This window comes from Trematomus bernacchii, unplaced genomic scaffold, assembly GCF_902827165.1.
Source record: "Trematomus bernacchii unplaced genomic scaffold, fTreBer1.1, whole genome shotgun sequence".
NCBI classification, from domain to species: Eukaryota; Metazoa; Chordata; class Actinopteri; order Perciformes; family Nototheniidae; genus Trematomus; species Trematomus bernacchii.
The window spans coordinates 27,217,092-27,236,776 of NW_022987720.1; the positions used below are offsets into that span (position 1 = coordinate 27,217,092).

The 19,685-nt window shown below is 38.9% G+C and overlaps 1 protein-coding gene across 2 annotated transcripts; it reads left to right on the forward strand.

Moving 5' to 3' along the window:
- Window positions 1-274: 274 nt before the first annotated feature.
- On the forward strand, window positions 275-19,397 carry baiap2l2a (BAR/IMD domain containing adaptor protein 2 like 2a). 2 transcript variants are annotated; one of them, XM_034143680.1, is made up of 14 exons: window positions 275-455; window positions 864-939; window positions 3,284-3,370; window positions 6,537-6,598; window positions 6,707-6,778; window positions 7,557-7,637; window positions 8,985-9,116; window positions 11,380-11,478; window positions 12,797-12,863; window positions 14,497-14,680; window positions 15,989-16,054; window positions 17,077-17,257; window positions 18,739-18,779; window positions 19,153-19,397. In XM_034143680.1, the coding sequence occupies exons 1-14, from the start codon at window positions 402-404 to the stop codon at window positions 19,232-19,234; spliced, it is 1,284 nt and encodes a 427-aa protein (XP_033999571.1). In that variant the 5' UTR covers window positions 275-401; the 3' UTR covers window positions 19,235-19,397. The 2 variants fall into 2 exon arrangements, with proteins under 2 accessions (XP_033999571.1, XP_033999572.1); XM_034143681.1 differs by lacking the exon at window positions 6,707-6,778.
- Window positions 19,398-19,685: the final 288 nt, after the last annotated feature.

The window sequence follows — 19,685 nt, forward strand, 5'->3', positions numbered from 1 at the left end:
ACACACACACACACACACACACACACACACACACACACACACACACCACACACACCACACACACACACACACACACACACACACACACACACACACACACACACACACACACACACACACACACACACACACACACACACACACACACACACCCAGGGTTTACAGCATATGTCTGTGTGTTTTATGGCCGGGCCATGTTTAATTATTTACTCCAGTCTTTCTCAGGCAACAGTGGTGTCCGTTACCAACACACTGACACACACTTCCGCCTCTCCTCAACTCCACGTCCAGTTTAATACTATTATCTCCATTTCTACAGAGGCCGTGGTACATTTGCCGGATGATTTAAAACCCTGCAAACCTTTCTCAAGGCTTCGCTGACAGCTACTGTGGATATAAACATGTCGGGGATGAATAGTGATCAGCTGTATCGCTCCACCATGGGGATTTACTCGGTGAGTAACAGATACTCAGTATGGAGGCTCAAATTAGACAACAAACTTACCTACGAGGTGCTAAAGATAACCACAGGAGTAAGAGTGTCCTGTCATGTGTTTTGATTTCTTCTTCAGATACTTTTCTATGAACTCGGGCAGTTTCTGGAGAATATTACATTTCTAGGAGTGAAGTTATTTTAAGGTCTTCTCTGCTAAGCAAACATGATGTGAATTCACGAGAGTCTGTTTCAAATTCAAGGAGTATGGAGGTAGACTTTGTGCTCATAAATATAGATTGAATAAAAGATGGATTCCTTTGACTCCCCTTTAGTTTGGTTTTAAAGTTCCTCTGACTTTGAAATATTTAACAGAACATGTGCTATGTGTGTGTGTGTGTGTGTGTGTGTGTGTGTGTGTGTTTTTCAGAGCTTGATGGACGACTTCAACCCAAGTCTACAGAAACTGGTCTCACTGGGAAACAGCTACGTCCAAGCTTTCCAGGGTAAGAAAGAGAATCTCCCTTTGAGACTTTTTACTTTCAGGTTATTTTTGCCCCGTTAAAATGGCTTTACATGGAAGCTGTCGGGTCAACTAGACCTAATTCAAAGTCCACATGCTTTTGGAATATCCTGGTGCTATTATCGCCTTTATTATGGGCCTGTAACCCAGAGGTCGTTATAAATAGCCTACAGTATATCTTCACAAACAAACAATGCACCACAACTACAGGATATGTTATTCTCACATACAGAGGCAGGGATACTGAGTCTTGAAATTGTATCTCTGCTCTATTTGTGACTAGTGTTTCATTAAACCTGAAGGCATATTAATTGTGTCTGTATTTGATGTCTTCATTTTTAACATCTCTTCTAATCCCTGTGCAGTGCATTAAATGGGACATTTTGTCATGCAAATTAAGTTCCCTGACATTAACATTTATGGTGAAGCTTTTAACATTATTCAACATCATAGTAGGTGTTTAATATATGCAAGAGCAGTAATGATACATCATCAAATACACCATAGGAGCGCCGCTGCACCAGAAGCCCAGCAGACATAAAGTACAGATTATTATGTCTCACAGAGTCTATAAATCCCCGCCCAGAGTTCAGGGATACTGTACTGTACCCAATATACAAGCTGTTAATAAACTTTTCAAGGGAAGTGCAATAAATACATGACATTTTAATAAGCTAAAGCTCAAACCGAATCTAAATCAGTGTTTGGATTCTACTGAAGCATCTTCTCCTCCTAATGATAATCTACTTTTTAAACCGGTAGTGGATGCTGCTCAGGATCTCCCTATCTATTGTTATTAAAGCGCCATCACATTGATTTTAACTATTGATATGTATTAGTTTTACAGCCTCTGGGAGTGCTTGATTGGTTGGTTTGCACTGGCTGTATCCCCATTCATTAAAAACAAGTCATTCTCACCTTATTAAAAAATGCAGCTGAAGCTTCCACTATGGTAGAAAAGACTTAAATACAGAACATTTAACATTTACCATATAAAAGACCATCAAATCTCTGCTTTGGGATCTAAACCTGTCCGAAAACATTAATTGAGGTCAAACTGAGATTTCACCCCTTTTGACTTTTTACCGCCCTACAAATGCAGATAGCAGTAACTAGAAAAAATGCTAGAAGAAATGTATTTAGGCTTTAAAACATTCAAAGAAGATTTAAATCCAAATTATAAATTATTTTCAATTAAATACATTACAATGTCATTTAAAAGAAACCTAACCACACCAAATCTAATCATGAATTCACTAGTTAAAACCTATGCCATTTACTTAGCTTACTCTGCTAGCTAGGCTAGTTAGCTTTAGGCAGGACTAGTTTAGCTGTTTTTGTTCTCAATGACTGGATTTAGCTACAATATTATTTACGTGGGATAACAAACTAAATCCCCAAGATGTTAATTCATCAATATGTATATATTTAATTCAAGTAGGCCTACAAAGCGATAGTAAATATACATTTAGTTTGAGCCAAGGCTAACCGCTAGCTTCCCCTAGATTTGGCACTACTGTTAGTTTAGTTGTAATTTGAAATCATACATTTTTGATACATTAAATCAGATTGTTTTTTTTTTTAAATTAAGAAGGCTCCTCATTCAGTAGGGTTAGGGTTACTGCATTTTGGGATATGTAAAGGGATACACTAGCCTTGAGTAGACATTTAACCATAATAGCAGGTTGTCTAAATGCACAATGTGATTTTATGGGAAGGTGTATACAAAGCATACCACTTTTAAGGACATTTTGGGGGTCATTTAAGATGATATTGTGTCATAATCACCCATTTCTCATGAATAACATGTCTCATATAGAGGAGTTGTGAGGTTTAGGAAAAGATAGTTTGGATTAAAATACAAAGGCTTTTTATTTTACCCCATCCTCTGGTTTGGATGGACTTTCTCACTCTTTATACTTTGTTACCTTATAGCACAGGGAGAGCCACACATGCGTAGAGATAACAGACAAAATTACTTTAAAAATGGTACGTATTCATATGCCATAATATGATACCAGGCAAAAGTGATAGCAAGGGAGGAAGGCAAAGAAAGATTTCATGGTTATTGCAATCGAAAGGAATATGATTCTGATGTGATTTTATGCTCCGGTTTATAATTAAACATATGATCTAATTATAACATATACTCTCATGATTAATGGCTGTTTAGCTGCTTTTGTAGTTCTATGCCAGGGGAAATTATTTGCAACAAACACATTTGCATTTCAAATGACTGTGTGCGTGTGTGTGTGTGTGTGTGTGTGTGTGTGTGTGTGTGTGTGTGTGTGTGTGTGTGTGTGTGTGTGTGTGTGTGTGTGTTTCAGATCTGGCAGTAACCAGTGAGGCCTACTTCAGTGCACTTTCAAAGATTGGGGAGAGGGCTTTCCACACCATATCCTCACGCTCCCTAGGTACGTGTGAACATGTTTACGCTCAGCTGGCTTTTGCTATCTCCCAATTAATGAGCGGAAACACAAGGAAGGTATTCTGTTATCTACAATCCAGGATGTGAGCGTTTTGTCTTTGATGCGTTTATGGCCATTTATTAAACTATTTCAATATTGTTCTTCCGCATCATGAAGACCAACCCTCTGGCGTTACTATAGCCGCTCTTACAGTACAGTAACTAAGACACAGTGAATGCGTAGTGTGTGTGTTATTAGCATACTCTTTGATGTGTAAGTGTGTAAGACTTAGTGTAAGACTTGTTGTATATTATATAACTAGCAATGGCTCGTGCCCTGCATAAGGCAACACAGTTTATGTTTGTTTTTCTGTGACTTCAAACAAAGATGTTGGATCAGGTATCAGAAGCCCGCCGGCAACATGAATAATAGATGATGACAGGCAGCCGGCCGTGCTCCGCTCACTTAACCCAGCCACTCTAAACGGGAGTCATGTAAGGTTTAGTGGCTGGGGTTGAAGATTTTGTCCAAACTGGATCATTAGTGTACTGTAACAGTGCTGTTTCACTACAGGAAAGGGATCCCAGTGTGCATTTCATAGCCATTGACAGGTCGAACTAAACAACTCCAACATACATTCTCCAGAATATGATGGCAAAACGTAATGGTCAAACTGCTTTAAAAAAGGATTTATGCTTTTATCATATGTTTAGGTATTTTTCTGCCCCTAAAAAAATACCTAAACATACAGTATATATCTAAGCACAGTGTCAAAGCAGTTGGCATTTACCAGTAGCAGCTGCGTCAAAAGACTATTCGGAAACTCATTGATAATGATCACACCATAAATAATGACGACATCAGATAAACACCCTCATAGGTCAGAAACATTAACACAGAACAAAGATAGTCTAAAAATACATTGGCAGAGTAAGAAGGAAACTGTAGTAAAAGTGTATTTAGCTTTCAAAGAAGTGACACTGCACCCCTTCAACCAGGAAGAAATAAAGCACCACCAGTGACACATTAACATAAAGTCTACACAAGTAAAAATTCAAACAGCAAGACATTTAACAGTTAGCCAGGGTTGCCAACTCTCACGCATCTGGCGCTTTCACTCTCAATCTCACGCTGCCCAAACTTTTCTCACGCCAAAAACAAGATGAACCGGCGATCGTATTTGGTTGGTTATTTACAATGTTGCTGCTCAAGCTGTCGATCCGCTCCCTCCCCGCCCCCACCACTCTTAACAACGTTAACAGACAGCAGAGCAGTGGGAGCCGGTTGGTCAATCCCCGACCCGTATTGCGCATGCGCAGATCTGAGATCCAGTAGAAATGATAAAAAAGTAAAAGCCTGCTGCTTATTGTTCTACTAGGCCAAAAATAGAGTCAAAGAGTATATGAGAGTGAGAGTGTGTTAATTAATATATTTGGCAGTTTGGAGTAAGTCTGTAGATTTGCTTGTGTGTGTGTGTTTCATGTATAGGCCTCTCACGATAATTAATTTTGTTGGATACATTTTCCCGGAAATTATTGCGATAAACGATAATATTGTCGGCACCGTTGTATGACCATTTTAGACCACAGACATAATGATAATATATAATAATTATTCAAGTACATCCTTTCAAACTGCTAGTCACATCCTCATGTAAATGGCAATTTATCGAGGTCAGAAAGGTTATCGAGTTCATTTTTATTTATCGTACGATAAGTCAATTAATTGCTTATCGCGACAGGCACACAATAAAACAGTGGAAACAAACATGTTTGACTTTCATTAGTGAATGAAACTGTGTGCCCTTTATAGTCTGTGTCCAATAATGTGTATTTGTATATATTGTATATATATATCCTATATATATGCTAAGGTCCCGCTACTGACACGATAGCAGTCATTTAGTGCGCATATTTGTAATTAAACCCATGATATCAAAATCTCACTCCAGCCAGGTACCCAAAGTTGGCAACCCTGAGTTAGGCCAGCAGTAAATTAGCAGTTGTATTAGCGACACGTTAGCCTCAGACAGCTAGTATAGCAGCTAGCTTTGTTAGCATTTAGCTGCTTTGATAAAATTAAATTAACAATGTAACAGTAAGTCTACAAGAGTTAAAGACTAAACAGCATGAAACGTATTAGTTAGCTCAATAGCAAAGTATCTGTTGTATTAGCAACATGTTAGCCTCAGACAGCTAGCAGAGCATAGCTTCGATAGCAGTTAACTTCTAGGATAAAAATGACATTAACAAATCACAAACATTTAAAAACAGCTCCGGTTTAAGTCTCTCAGGTATTAGCATTACGCTTGATCGCTAAGTATCTAAAACTTCTTTTTTTTTAACCCGTTTCCCAAGTTTCTACCTGGTTGCAACATAGGAAATGGGTTTTAGATTTTTCATTATTATTCTGCAGCAGTGCGGGATATTATTCATCCATTCTTTGAGGATTTGTGAAGTTGAAAGACAAGAAATCTCCTGTGGTTTTGTGAACCTTATAAGGGAACATAGACAGAGGAAAAGGCAGAGAGGCTGCTGGGAACTTATATGAAATATACTGTATGTGCTTGTGGAGACAAATTAGATTTTGAACGACCCAACACACATTCAGAATTTGAGAAGACGCTTTCAGGGAGACGGTTCAGAATATTACATTTGAAGTTAAACTAATACAACAATTCCATCAAAACAAGAAACAGGTATTATATGCTTTGGTTTTATCGGGGACTAATAGATTGTTAATAATTATTGATGATATGGTACGATTTTACCTGGTTTTAGTATTTGACACTCTTGACTTTCATTACTTTTTATTACTATATTATTAATATTACAAGAACTACTGTTACACACTCAACATGTGCATTTAAGCCTATGTCCTCTGCATGTATGTGCAAGAGAAATGTCCATGTAGAACAATGAAGAACATGTTATCTTATCTGAAACTGCAATAATAAAGCAACTTCTATTTTTAGAGACAGTGTTCCCTGTAGTGTGTTTAAGACATTAGGGTTATTGATTGATTTTGGGTAATGAGTCGATGGAAATGAACGAGTGGAAAGATTATATCCTATTACAAAAGGCTACATAATATAATATATTACATTTTATTGTTTTGAAGTTATGTATTTAGTGATATTATTGATGTAACATGTAATGCGCTTGTGTTAAAGGGGAAGTCCTGATTCAGATCTCTGAGAGCCAAAGAAGACTCACTGTGGAGTTGGATGGAGTAGTAAGTACCGTTAATACTACACTTATCTATCCATCACGACTTGTTATCGTGATCAAACTCTGATTTTCAATTTTCTGATGTGTTTTATATATTTTTGTCACTTTCCAGTTCCGCTGGTTCACTATGGAGGTTCTTCAGGAGATGGACAACAACATTAGACAGGACAGAACTTATATATCAGTGAGCAATCTGGTCTACTACAAACACAATGTTCCCATTCAACGAAATGCCATTGCCAATTGTGTTTTTTTAGCTAAACATATCAAAGTCAAAGTCAACTTTAATGTCAATCTTTCAGTTCAGACAGAGATCGAAATGACGTTTCCAACAATCCCGAATACAAAAATACAATTATACAATATACAGATATGTATACAAATATGTATATCCTACAGTATATACACAATCAACAGACACATTTACACATATGCACACATTAAGATAAAAAACAATCAATATATACAAAATAACAGTCACTTCAATATCAATATCAATATTATCACCCAGGTAATGTTTGTTTATGACGTATCACAATTATCGTATCTTTACCTAACCAAAAAGTAACGGTATGTAATGTATTTTACTTAGTACATACCCTGAGTCACAGGACAACGCTCAACTAAAGTCAGGATGTTCCATTAAGCAAGTAGTTTTGTCTCACTCTAAAAGTAAGTTTAGACTGTGACCGGAATACTGTAGAAAAACCATTTCCCTCTCAACTACAAGATAGAAATGCAGCAAATGAGGGCAAAGCAAAGGCACAGCGAGGTCAAAAGGAAATTAAAATGAGAAGCTGTTACTGTTTCTCATTATTATTTCCAGGAAGAAATGTAAAATGAATAACTATCATTGTCATTAGCGAAAAAGATGCCATTTTAATTTCCTCTGGAGTGCTAATTGTTACCTGGATAACTGAGGTGATTTCACACAGACATAATGTGAATCCTCTCCTCTGCAGGACAGCAGGAAGCATTATGAGATGGAAGTGCACAACCAGGCAGTGTCTATGGACCGACAGCTGAGGAGAGGAGCCAACCAGGTTTCTTTCTTTCTATTTCTGCCATCCGAAGCAAAAAATCTGCACCAATGTACAATATATGAATGTGTCATTGTAGAGCAGGGGTGTCCAAACTTTTTTCTCCGAGGGCCACATACAGAAAAATATACGAAGGGCTGGGCCACTCACTAGAGGTATATCGCCTCATAAGTTCAGTTATAAGTTAGCACAATCAATCAAATGTAGGTACATGATGCTTGTGAGTGTTGGCAGCTCATCCCTTACAACAGAAGCCTCACATTGATTATAATAAGGAGAAATATGAAGGGTGTATTTCAAGCTTGTTATGGAAATAAGTCATTGGGCTTTTTCTTATCAACTAAGATATGTTAGAAAATGTATCCAACTTGAATTGAATGAATTTATTTGAAAATAAGGTCTTATTTATTAACACGCGAATACTACTGTGTAATATATTTTTACATTTAAGAAGTGTGGGGGAAACTTCTGTGTAGCAATGCAGTGGGAGTCACCGACTCAGGAAGGAGACACGGGATGAGTTGGAGCTTTGATGTCAAACACTGATGGTTTATTCAGAGTATCGGCCGGAGGATTCACATCACAAGTCACGAGTCAGAGGGTCTGACTTCACGGGAGAGTTGCCACGTCAATTCTGAAGAGCCTCTCTCTATGCTAGACCTTTTAACTGGTTCACAGAGAGAAATCAACATCTCTGAAGGAGTAGACTAAACAGCTGGGAACACTGAATCACTTGCGTCCGACACTTATGGCCTCAAAGATTTCACACCTTAGAGTCCACAAACACCGATAAAGAAGTGCCTCAGCGTTCTCACAACAATTACCATTCGTGCCCGAGAGTTGACCGGTCACAATGCCTTTCCTTAAAGGAGATAACAGACGTCAGAGTAGATCATAAAACGTCACAGAGCAAAAGGTTAGATATCTAGAAGAATTATTCCTTAACAAGAAGTACAATATAAGACAAGCACAAGTTTCATTTGTGGGCCATATTCCATTATACTTTTTGAATTTGCTGAGGGCCGATTCAAAATGGTCCGCGGGCCGCATTTGGCCCCCGGGCCGTAGTTTGGACACCCCTGTTGTAGAGTATATATATTACATTACATTACTATACATGTTACTTGTTAGACGCTTTTATCCAAAGCGACTTACATACTCAATACTGTGGACAATCCCCACAGGAGCAATTTGGGGTGAAGTGTTTTGCCCAGGGACACAACGACATGCTGACTGCAGTGGGGTTTGAACCTGTGACCCCCTGATGCGAACTCCAACGCACAACCCACTGCGCCACACACCTCCGTATATATATATATGTAACCCACTGTCAATGATGTGTCTCCTCAGGATTGCAGTGAGTATGTGCAGTTCCTCAGGGAGAGCCACAGCGAGGCTTTAAAGGAGGAGGAGAGGCGATACCGCTTCCTGTCGGAGAAACACTGCGGCCTGATCCAATCCATCGCACACCTCATGAATAAGGTATACACCTCACTTCAAATATCCTCTCAATATTTTACAGTTTGCTTTGGCTTATTGACTACAAGTGCCAAACGTCGGGTTAGTCTTCCAATTCATTGCAAGGGGATGTGAGGGAGACAATGACAGGACGGCACTTAAAAGAGATTTCACAATAATGTGTAATGATTATGTGAGAGTTTATCGGCCCCCGTGGGGAAATCCTCCTCCGGTATAACGAGGTTCTTCCGCAGAACGAAGATACACTCTCAGTTTGTTAAGCAGGACTGATGCCTCTAACAGCTCTTTTGAACTATGGACTTTTTATGACTCCACTTTATGTAAACAGTTAAAGTGTGACGGACATCTTTCGTACAGTATCCACCCTTAGTCATCATATTGAGACTGTACAGGTAGTTCAGGAGAAATGACGTGACGTGTGTTCTTAACTCTCCGTAAGATAAGTACGATAACAATGTAAATACAAGGCTCATAACATTAAATATGACCTTGTAACCTCTTATACTGCTGCCACTTGAAGAGACATTTGCTCTGCCTTTTGTTGATAAGGCTTTTTGAACAGCCTTATTAAGTCTCAATGATTTACAAAGTGAATAACACAGTAAAATAATACTCGTTACATTAAATAGAAAGAGTATGGAAGAGTGTTTATGGTGAAAGCAGAACATTATGAAACGTCAACCTTTGAGATAAAATAATGTAAGTAATTTAAAGCTAGCACAAGCAGAGGTGGAAGGAGTACTCAGATCTTGTACTTGAGTAAAACTAGAAGTACCAGAGTGTAGGAATACTCTGTTACAGTAAAAGACCCGCAATCAAAATGTTACTCAAGTAAAAGTACTCAAGTATTAGCATAAAAATATACCTAAAGAACCAACTGTAAAAATACTTATTCTTCAGATTGGTCCATTTCAGAATAATATATATGATATGTTTTATAATGATTGATCATTAAAGTGTTCTCAAAGCTGGTAAAGGTGCAGCTAGTTTGAATGACTTTGTATACTGCAGGGTAGCTTGTGAATTTACTCCAGGTGGAACTAAAGTCTGATTTAACGCTTGATTATATTTCACATCATTCATCCAGATCTGTAAAGTAACTAAAGGGATTAAATACATGTAGAGGAGTACAAGTACACCATTTACCTCTGAATTGTAGGGGGGTAGAAGTACAAAGTAGCACAACATGCAAAAACTCAAGTAAAGTACAAGTCTCTCACAGTACTTGAGTAAATGTACTTAGTTACTTTTCACCACTGCACACGTGTTAAGTTGGCAACTAATTATTTTTACGTTAATTTAGCAACAAACGAGACTTACCTAAAAACTACCATCAATTGAAGTTGAACCATGGATGTTTAAATGTGAACCGCAAAAAGTTATTCTGCCTCGGGACTTCCGGCAACAAGACGTTGGAGATATCTTGATTCTGATTGGCCAGAAGGCTCAGATGTTTTATTGAGGAGAAGATCCCCACTTGACAACAGTTTTCAGAACCGTTTCTGCTCTTCAGTCTTCCTGCCTGTGAACCTGGACATGTTGAGTACCCCAACGTTTTATGTAAGAAATGTATAGTACGGTTCCCCAGAACATAGAATCTGCCGGAAGATAACAATTTGCCCAATTAGCATAAGTTGCGTTAATTAGCATTCATAACATTATAGCCCGCAGACGATAGTTTAAAAATGGCTTGGCTATTTGGAGAATTTCTGAGTTGTTTTGGGGGGTTATTGAAGATGTTGAATACGTTTCTGACATTTTCAGGATCAAAAATGGCAGTTTTCACCAGAGAGTGGCCATATGTGTAGCCCCAGTGGTCACGTTTTGATACATTTTGATTCTATTTAAAGTTTTATGGGACTCATAACTGCCATTTATCATCCTAAAAATGAACATCCTCAATATACGTTAAAAACCACACCAAAGTTCTCAAAATCGGCCAAGCAATTTTTGTTGCTATTGTCTGCATATGCTGAATAATGCTAATTAATGAAACTTATGCTAATTGTACAAATTCCCCAACATATGCAATTTAGCATTGGGCAGTTTCTATGTAATGGGGACCCGTACTATACATTTCTATTATAAAACTTTTGGGATACTCAACATTTCTGGGTTCACATTGCTGGCAAGTAGATTACTATGGGAAATGGTTGAAAAAACCGATTCTATTATTAAACTATTCAGATCTACAATATTCACCTGAATGACATATTTTGATGTAAAAAGCAATTATTCACATGTGTTTGTGTTTGTTGTGTTGCAGACAGGAGGGTCTCTCCAGCAGAGGGCTGATACCTGGACGGAGGAGGTGGGGGCCACCAGAGGACCAGAGGCCAGACGCCCTACTTCTGTGGAAAACTTGGTGAGTTCAGTTTTAAGAAATCTGTTGTGTTTACTGAATTATTCAATGAGAGTTGCTCTAAAAACTCCCAAAATAAACTGCTGGTGTAAGACATAATCCTGTCTTTGGGGGTGAACTGAGGGGAAGTGTTCGAGGTAAGTATCTTGTGAGATGGATAACAGAGGTTGAACCAGTCAAATATTTTGCACTTTTTGGGGTAAACGTTGTGAACTGTGAAACAAAGAAATGGATTATACTTATGCACAGGCAGTGTACCAAAGGGAACATGTAAATAATTGCAATACTATTTTTGTTACAAGAGTGCCCTCTGCTGGTTAGAAGCTGATTTCATTTGAAAGTCATCAGTTTTCTGTCAAAGCTTTCTAAAGAAGGATTAAACCTGCAGCTGGAACAGAAAGGCAGAGATTACAGATTGTCTGGCATTAAAATAAATACATATGCTGTATTCTTTACAAACATTCACATTAACTGAAATATGGACCTTGTATCATCTAAACACAGATCTTATAATGCACTCTAAATTAAATATGGCTCTACATCTACAGTAAAGACAGTGGCATTAACACACTATGGATAATTCACAAACTGAAGCCATATGGTTCTCTATAGGAGGGCTGAAATTACCATTTAAATAAACAACAGGGACGCCCCTGAGATAAACCCTGTCAGTTTCCGTCTGTTCCTCATCTGGAGGTGACGTGCCAACGAATCTGCACATCCCACATCCTACTGTAATAACAATCGAAGGATTAACATGGATTCTGTGTTTGTTGTGGTCCAACGCGGGATTTATCCTTTGCTTATAACGGAGAGAAGCCATGAGCCGCGTTAGACAGATATTTCAGCTGTGCTTCTACAGTTAGGGCTGCAGACAGTTGATTGAGAAAATATATTTCCATTGATCTGGAGATTTCTTCCCGATTAATCTTCTGATCTATATAGTGTCAGAAAATACTATAAAAAATGACCATCTTACTTTCTCAAAGCTCAAGGTGTTGAAATGTCGTCTTCTTAATATCATATAAAAGGGGAAAGCAGTACAGTATGTCCATATTTAACAGGCTAAACACAGCATTTTCAAAATGTTAGCATGAAAACATTTTAATTTTAATTGGTTATTATAATATTTGGCAGTGATCTTATTAATGGATACGTTGACTTATTGTTGGAACTCAAATATAAATGTCCTCCTTGTAGAATCCATTATTTCTGACACATGAGCTGCTTTTCTTTGTTTCTCCTTTGCTTTTATGATCACATTATACCCTGAGGTTTACAAGATATATTAACTCCAACTGGTGTATGTGTTGTTGTACAGATGTCGATGAAAGAGGACATGAGGAAGAGCAGAGAGGAGCTTCCCCTCGGCAAAATACCATCAAGGGGTGAGGGGATTCATTCAACACATTTAACTACAGTATGGGCAGTTACTCACGCACTGTACTTAAAGGTGGGGTAGGTAATTCACTTCAAAAACACTTTTTTTTATATTCCATGGAATGCTCTTAGCATCCCGATAGCAAAGAATACATTAAATGCTTTGACAATAAATACATAAAAAAATGTCATCTGTGGAAGTCGTAGCGCTGTAAAAAGCACGACCAATCATCTGAGCCGGCCCGGCTAAAATAACTGGATGGCCTACCTGCCTGTCAGCCTTCCATCTGTGCACAAACTTATCTCGTGCCCTCATTGGTCATGTGCGAGTTCGTGTGTGTTGGAGGAGGGGCTCTGTAAGGAAGTCTGAAGGAAGGGGCAGATTTTTTCCGGTTGTGTACTTTCAAATTCTAGCGCACTCGAGCTGGTTTCTCCATTCTTACCTACCCTACCTTTAAGCACGAAGTCGCAGTATTTTTACATTTTTTTGATTATTTCAATTTTTTCGGCTACATTATACTTCTATATCAGATTCAAAATTGTACATTTAACTCTATTTTCATGTTTGAGGTTCAGGTTTGCCATTCCGTTCTCGTTCGGTTAAAAGCATGAATCCCAAGATTTGTAGATTTTTTGTCATAAACTAATTGAAGTGTTGCTTTTTTTCTATCAGTTAAACTATTGCAAAAAGCCTCGGATCAGCGGAAACATGCATCGACACCATCGCATCAGAACATATTCCTGCACACTGAATACTTTTACTTGTTTTATTTTAATTACATTTTGGTACAAATACTCAGATTTTAGATGTAAGTCACATCACAACTTGTATATCTAGTGGTGTAGTTCAACAGAGTGGTATCAGTACTTTGTCTAAAGTAAAATATCTCAATACTTCTCCCATCACTGACTGACACGTTTTAACCGCTGTTCGAAGGCTCTAAACACCTATCACTGTAACATCAAAATATTCAGACTTTCACTTCTGTGCCACATATTTAATATCACGTGTATCCCTAAAGTGTTTCTGTAATATTAATTATGTCAGTAAATGATTTGGGGCCCATAATGCCTCCACCAGAGCTAATTCTGCCTTCAATTCTCCACCCTTTTTATCGCTCTTTAAGCCTTTTATCTCCGTTTCTCTCTCTCTGGTCTATCTTTCTCTCCTCATCATTTTGCACACTTGCACAGCTTCTCATTCCTGTGCAGAAAGTCTGTCTAATTACTTGGCTTGCTTATCTAGAGTGAAAGAAAAGATAAAGAACCAAAGTATCAAAAACAGACAATAAACAAACTCTAGAATATTAAACAGCCATTTCTTCCTATATTCCACTTGTGCCCTTCTGAAACATTGCTTGCAGCACGCTAATTAGCCCAAACAGTCTGCCTCCCTCTCTGGTGTAATTCAATTAACTGCCATCTAAGCAAAAATAATTATGCATAAAGTAAAGTATTTAGTAGTCTGCTAACCCTCTGTGTTACTAATTCCAGGGCCATCATTAAAAAATCCTTGCCGCCTTTATTTTTATAATGAATCATTTCACTAGAGATCTTGCTTTGACGTTCAAGCTGGTTTATCATCTGATTCGTGCTTTAACAAATCCTCTTATTTGCCCCTTTCATTCCTCGTCTCTCCAGCTCCGTCTCCCGTGGGAAGCGTGTCTCGCTCCGCAGGAGGAAGGTCCACGAGGGCCCGGGTGGCCCACCAGCCCAGCGGCTCCAACCCCACCCTGCTGCCCTTCAGCAGGGGCGAGACGATCTCTGTGCTGGTCCAACAGCCCAGGAACGGCTGGCTGTACGGACGCACCGACAGCAGCTCACGGTGAGAGATGAATGCGTATATGTGTGGCATCTGTCTTGCTTAAAGGGGCCCTATTCTGCACATTTTCAGGTTGATATCAGTATGTAGTGCCTCTACTGTGACATGTTTACATGCTTTAATGTTCAAAAAGCTGTGGGATGCAGTGACTCTGCTATAGAAACTTTACAGAACATTAGGGTTTTGAAGTAAGAAGTTACATTTTTTAAAGGGGTCATATTCTGCTCATCTTCAGGTTCATATCAGTATGTAGTGTCTCTACTTTAAAGAGTCCTCTCCTGCTGATGTTCAGGTGTATATCAGTATGTAGTGTCTCTACTTTAAAGAGTCCTCTCCTGCTGATGTTCAGGTGTATATCAGTATGTAGTGTCTCTACTTTAAAGAGTCCTCTCCTGCTGATGTTCAGGTGTATATCAGTATGTAGTGTCTCTACTTTAAAGAGTCCTCTCCTGCTGATGTTCAGGTGTATATCAGTATGTAGTGTCTCTACTTTAAAGAGTCCTCTCCTGCTGATGTTCAGGTGTATATCAGTATGTAGTGTCTCTACTTTAAAGAGTCCTCTCCTGCTGATGTTCAGGTGTATATCAGTATGTAGTGTCTCTACTTTAAAGAGTCCTCTCCTGCTGATGTTCAGGTGTATATCAGTATGTAGTGTCTCTACTTTAAAGAGTCCTCTCCTGCTGATGTTCAGGTGTATATCAGTATGTAGTGTCTCTACTTTAAAGAGTCCTCTCCTGCTGATGTTCAGGTGTATATCAGTATGTAGTGTCTCTACTTTAAAGAGTCCTCTCCTGCTGATGTTCAGGTGTATATCAGTATGTAGTGTCTCTACTTTAAAGAGTCCTCTCCTGCTGATGTTCAGGTGTATATCAGTATGTAGTGTCTCTACTTTAAAGAGTCCTCTCCTACTGATGTTCAGGTGTATATCAGTATGTAGTGTCTCTACTTTAAAGAGTCCTCTCCTGCTGATGTTCAGGTGTATATCAGTATGTAGTGTCTCTACTGGGACATGCTTCCATGCTTTAATGTTCAAAAAGCTCTTTATTTTTCTTATACTGCCTGTGCTGCAGCACCTCTTTTCACCCTCTGTCTGAAACCAGAGCCCAGTCTGCTCTGATTGGTTAGCTGGCTGGCTCTGTTGTGATTGGTCAACCGCTTAGAGATGTCCCACCCCTTAGCCTATCACGAACAATGTGTTGGAGAGCTAGCCAATAGAAGCGTACAATTATTCTTAAAAGCATAACAGGGCCCCTTAACACATGATCTAATCCACTTCCACTTAACTTCACTGTCTGGCTTTTTTGTTTTCAGTCAGGGATGGTTTCCAGCCTCCTATGTGGAGCAGGTGGACGATCCTCCAACAGCACCCAGCTCTGGGTAAACATCCAATACACTGTGTTCAATAAAAACGACATGTGATACCAAGAGCAGGCTTTTGATAGATACAGTGAATGACTCCTACTGTGCACTAACACCATGGCAAAAGCTTTCCAGCATTTGAAGCAGCTGGTTAGCTTAGCTTAGTTTAGCACAACCACCATTAAGGAAACTACTAGCATGACTTATCACATTATTTGCTTCAAACTATTCTTTAATTGGCTTAAGTCTAACACATTAATGATCATATTTTGAGTACGCTATTCATTATGTGATGAATAGGATTCATTGTATATTTTCTATCAATTGTTAATCTACTATTAAAGCCATAGCAACCTATTCATCGTTACATGACAAGCAAGTACAAATAAAAAATTAAGTTTACAAATCTCAGACCCTTAAATCTAATCATGAATGACTGAATGACAAACAGAACTGCATTACCCAATGTCACTCTCCCAAATGAATTAAATTGAAAAATGAATTGTGTTTTTATGTTTTAAGAGGAGTATTTTTAACAATGCTGCCTGTCTCGCCCGCGGTCCCACAGTGGCTTGCCTCATGTTTTTATGCCTTACCTCTCACAGTCCAAAAAATACAATAAATTATTTATTTGCAGCCATTTGCTTTTCAACCTGATACAGGATATATTGTGAAGCTCCCCCAGGCTGTCCTTATTGTTTTATGGGCTCAATATTTTAAAAGAGGGTCAGCATGAAGTAGAGGCCTGGAATAATAACATGAACTATTTAATATATTTGGGTGGCCCATTGCTGTGAGGAAACCCAGTAAAAGTGTTCAAACCAAAACTTTGCTCAGTCCCTGTAGACCCATGCTAGGGTTTTATGCCTATAATAAAAAAAAGAATGTCGATTTAATGCACTGACCATTTGATTTTGAAATGAAATCCCTTTGCCTAACCCTAATATTGATGGTGTTAAAATCTGATATCGTTTGAGTATGAAGGACAAAAAGCATTTCAGGGGAATGAAAAAAAAATTCTTTATTTAATTTAATTTCAGACACTCATCTCTCCGAAGCAGTAACTCCATGAGCAACCTGCTCGACCAATCGGGAGGCAGCAGCTACAGTGGAGCCCCGCCCCCTCCACCTCCACCTCCTTCATCGTCCAATAAGCAGTACGAGATGCGGCCAATCACACCGACTCCTGACAAAAGGGCCGAGTCTAATTCAGAAAAAAAGGTAAGGCTGTCAGTCTGACTATTGATCAGTGTCAATATCATCAATTAACTATCTGACAAAATAAATCTATTTAACCAATTATCACTTCTTTTTTTTTAATCATAAATGTACTTTTTGTCTTTTTTCCTTCAGTCTTTATAAAAAGTATTTGGGGACCAGAGTTATTAAAGTCAATACTAGATATTTTAAATGTATAAGCACCAATAAGAACAATTTCTGGCCTACCAAAATTGTGTTGGTTCATCCTTTCTAGATGGTTATAATGCGGTTTAAAAAGTTAGTGATCCAATCATACATACTCTTGTTTTTTCCATGTTCTGTTTGTAAATACGTCATTATTAAAGCGTCCAAGTCTGCCATTGTAATGTGGAAATAAGTTATTAAATGTCCCAGGAAATAAGAAGTTACATGATTTTTAACAACTTTCAACCCAAACCTATAATTAGCTTTTAATATATAACTTTTAAATACTCAATTCCCATGAATAAAGCCACAAGTTACAGAATATAATCTCTTCATAAAACTGCATTGATACATGCTTTTACATCACAAAGCCTAAGTGTATGGGACAGCTCTGATGAAGGTTCGTCGTGTGAATATATTCACCAGTCTGTCCAGCAGGGGCACTGCAGCAGCTTCCTGTTCTCCACGGCTCCTCAGCCCTCTTTCTGGTGGACGCATGGAGGGAGCTCCAGCTGCTGATGGTGTTAGAGCGAGGAGGTTGTGTGTGTGTGTGTGTGAGCTCTTGTTTTGGCATGCTGTAATCTGAGACCATTAGCCTGAAGACCTGTTTGAAGTCCTTGTGACTTAACAGGTCTGGTACAAAACCTTGGAGGTGCTGTAGTGTGAAGAATACAGCAAAGATATTCTCTCGTAGGTGCTGTTCAAGAACAGTTGCTTGAACAATTTTTCATTCATACAATTTCCCTGATGCCTCTGCATGGTCTCTGTTGCTGTTGCTCTCTTGCCCATCCTAACTGTATACGTGTGTGTGTGTGTGTGTGTGTGTGTGTGTGTGTGTGTGTGTGTGTGTGTGTGTGTGTGTGTGTGTGTGTGTGTGTGTGTGTGTGTATATTCTCATGTTGGCATGCTGTAATCTGAGGCCATGTTTGAAGTCCTTGTGACTAAAAGGGTCTGATATATAACCTTTGAGGTGCTGCCTATAACTTTCCCTGGTCTCTGTTGCTGTTGCTCTCGTGTGTGTGTGTGTGTGTGTGTGTGTGTGTGTGTGTGTGTGTGTGTGTGTGTGTGTGTGTGTGTGTGTGTGTGTGTGTGTGTGTGTGTGTGTGTGTTGTGTTGTGTGTGAGGCTGCCTATCTCAATACATCTCTGAGCCTCTTGTTTGAGATCCGACTGAAAGCAGAGGGCCGAGGGGTCGAGGGCCGCAGCTTTCTGAGCCTCCATTAGTGCATCATGCGTCTACATTTTACCGTTTCGATTGGCTCTCTCTCACTCATACCTTTCTCCTGTGTTTTTCCACAGAGATCAAAACCACATGCATCACAACCAGAACTTTTCCCGAGGTAAGATCAATGCACCTTTGGCTCTCTCTCAGGTTGTAAAATGATTAAACGGCACTACAGAAAATAACGATATTTTTTTGAAGTATATCATGAACCCATTAAACGAGCGAACAACAGAAGAGGGCCGTGATCTAAATGGCACAGAATTGCTTTCCTTCCATTAGAGTTTGAAGTGCAGTTTAGTGCTGAAACCATTTCAGTTACGGCCGTTTGGGAACCGTGACTATCTCTCAGGTTTCGCTAGATGAGGCTTCTACGGTGTTCTCATTTCTCTTGATATAACCTTCGCTGTTCGGCTAAAAGATGCTATTTTCTGATATTGCCTTTCTGCACTCCAACATCTATTTCTCTTTCTGTGCCTTTTATTTTGAAGGGGTACCAACCCATTTGCCACCATTAAGCTGAAGCCCACGTCAACCGATGACAGATCGGCTCCTCGTGTGCACCGACGATGACATCTTTACCCCAAACAAGCGCTTTCGAGGAGTTTAAGAGTTTATTTTCACCGTTAAAAAATAGTGAAGCATATACGGTCGAAAGTGACTGAGTAAATCTTGAGGTGAGGCTGTTTATCATTTCATACCTTGCCCATAAAACACTTTGTTTGCTGAAGAAAGATTCTTGTGTTCGCACAAAGAGTGTAGATTTTAAAAAGCATTTGAAGGACCACTTTTCTACAGGTAACCTTTTATAAAAGCTTTTCACTTTGAAATGCCTCTAACATTGTGAATAAATCGTGTATTGACAATCTTTTGAAGTGATTAGTCAGTTTTTCTGGGAAATCCTGTTGTTTGATCCTTTCTAATTGGGATTAATACAGTTTGGAAAGTTGGTTATCTATTGATCAGTGGCGAGCCGTCAGGGCCCTCTAGGCCCTCTGTGAGGGCCTAAGATATTCCAAAAAAT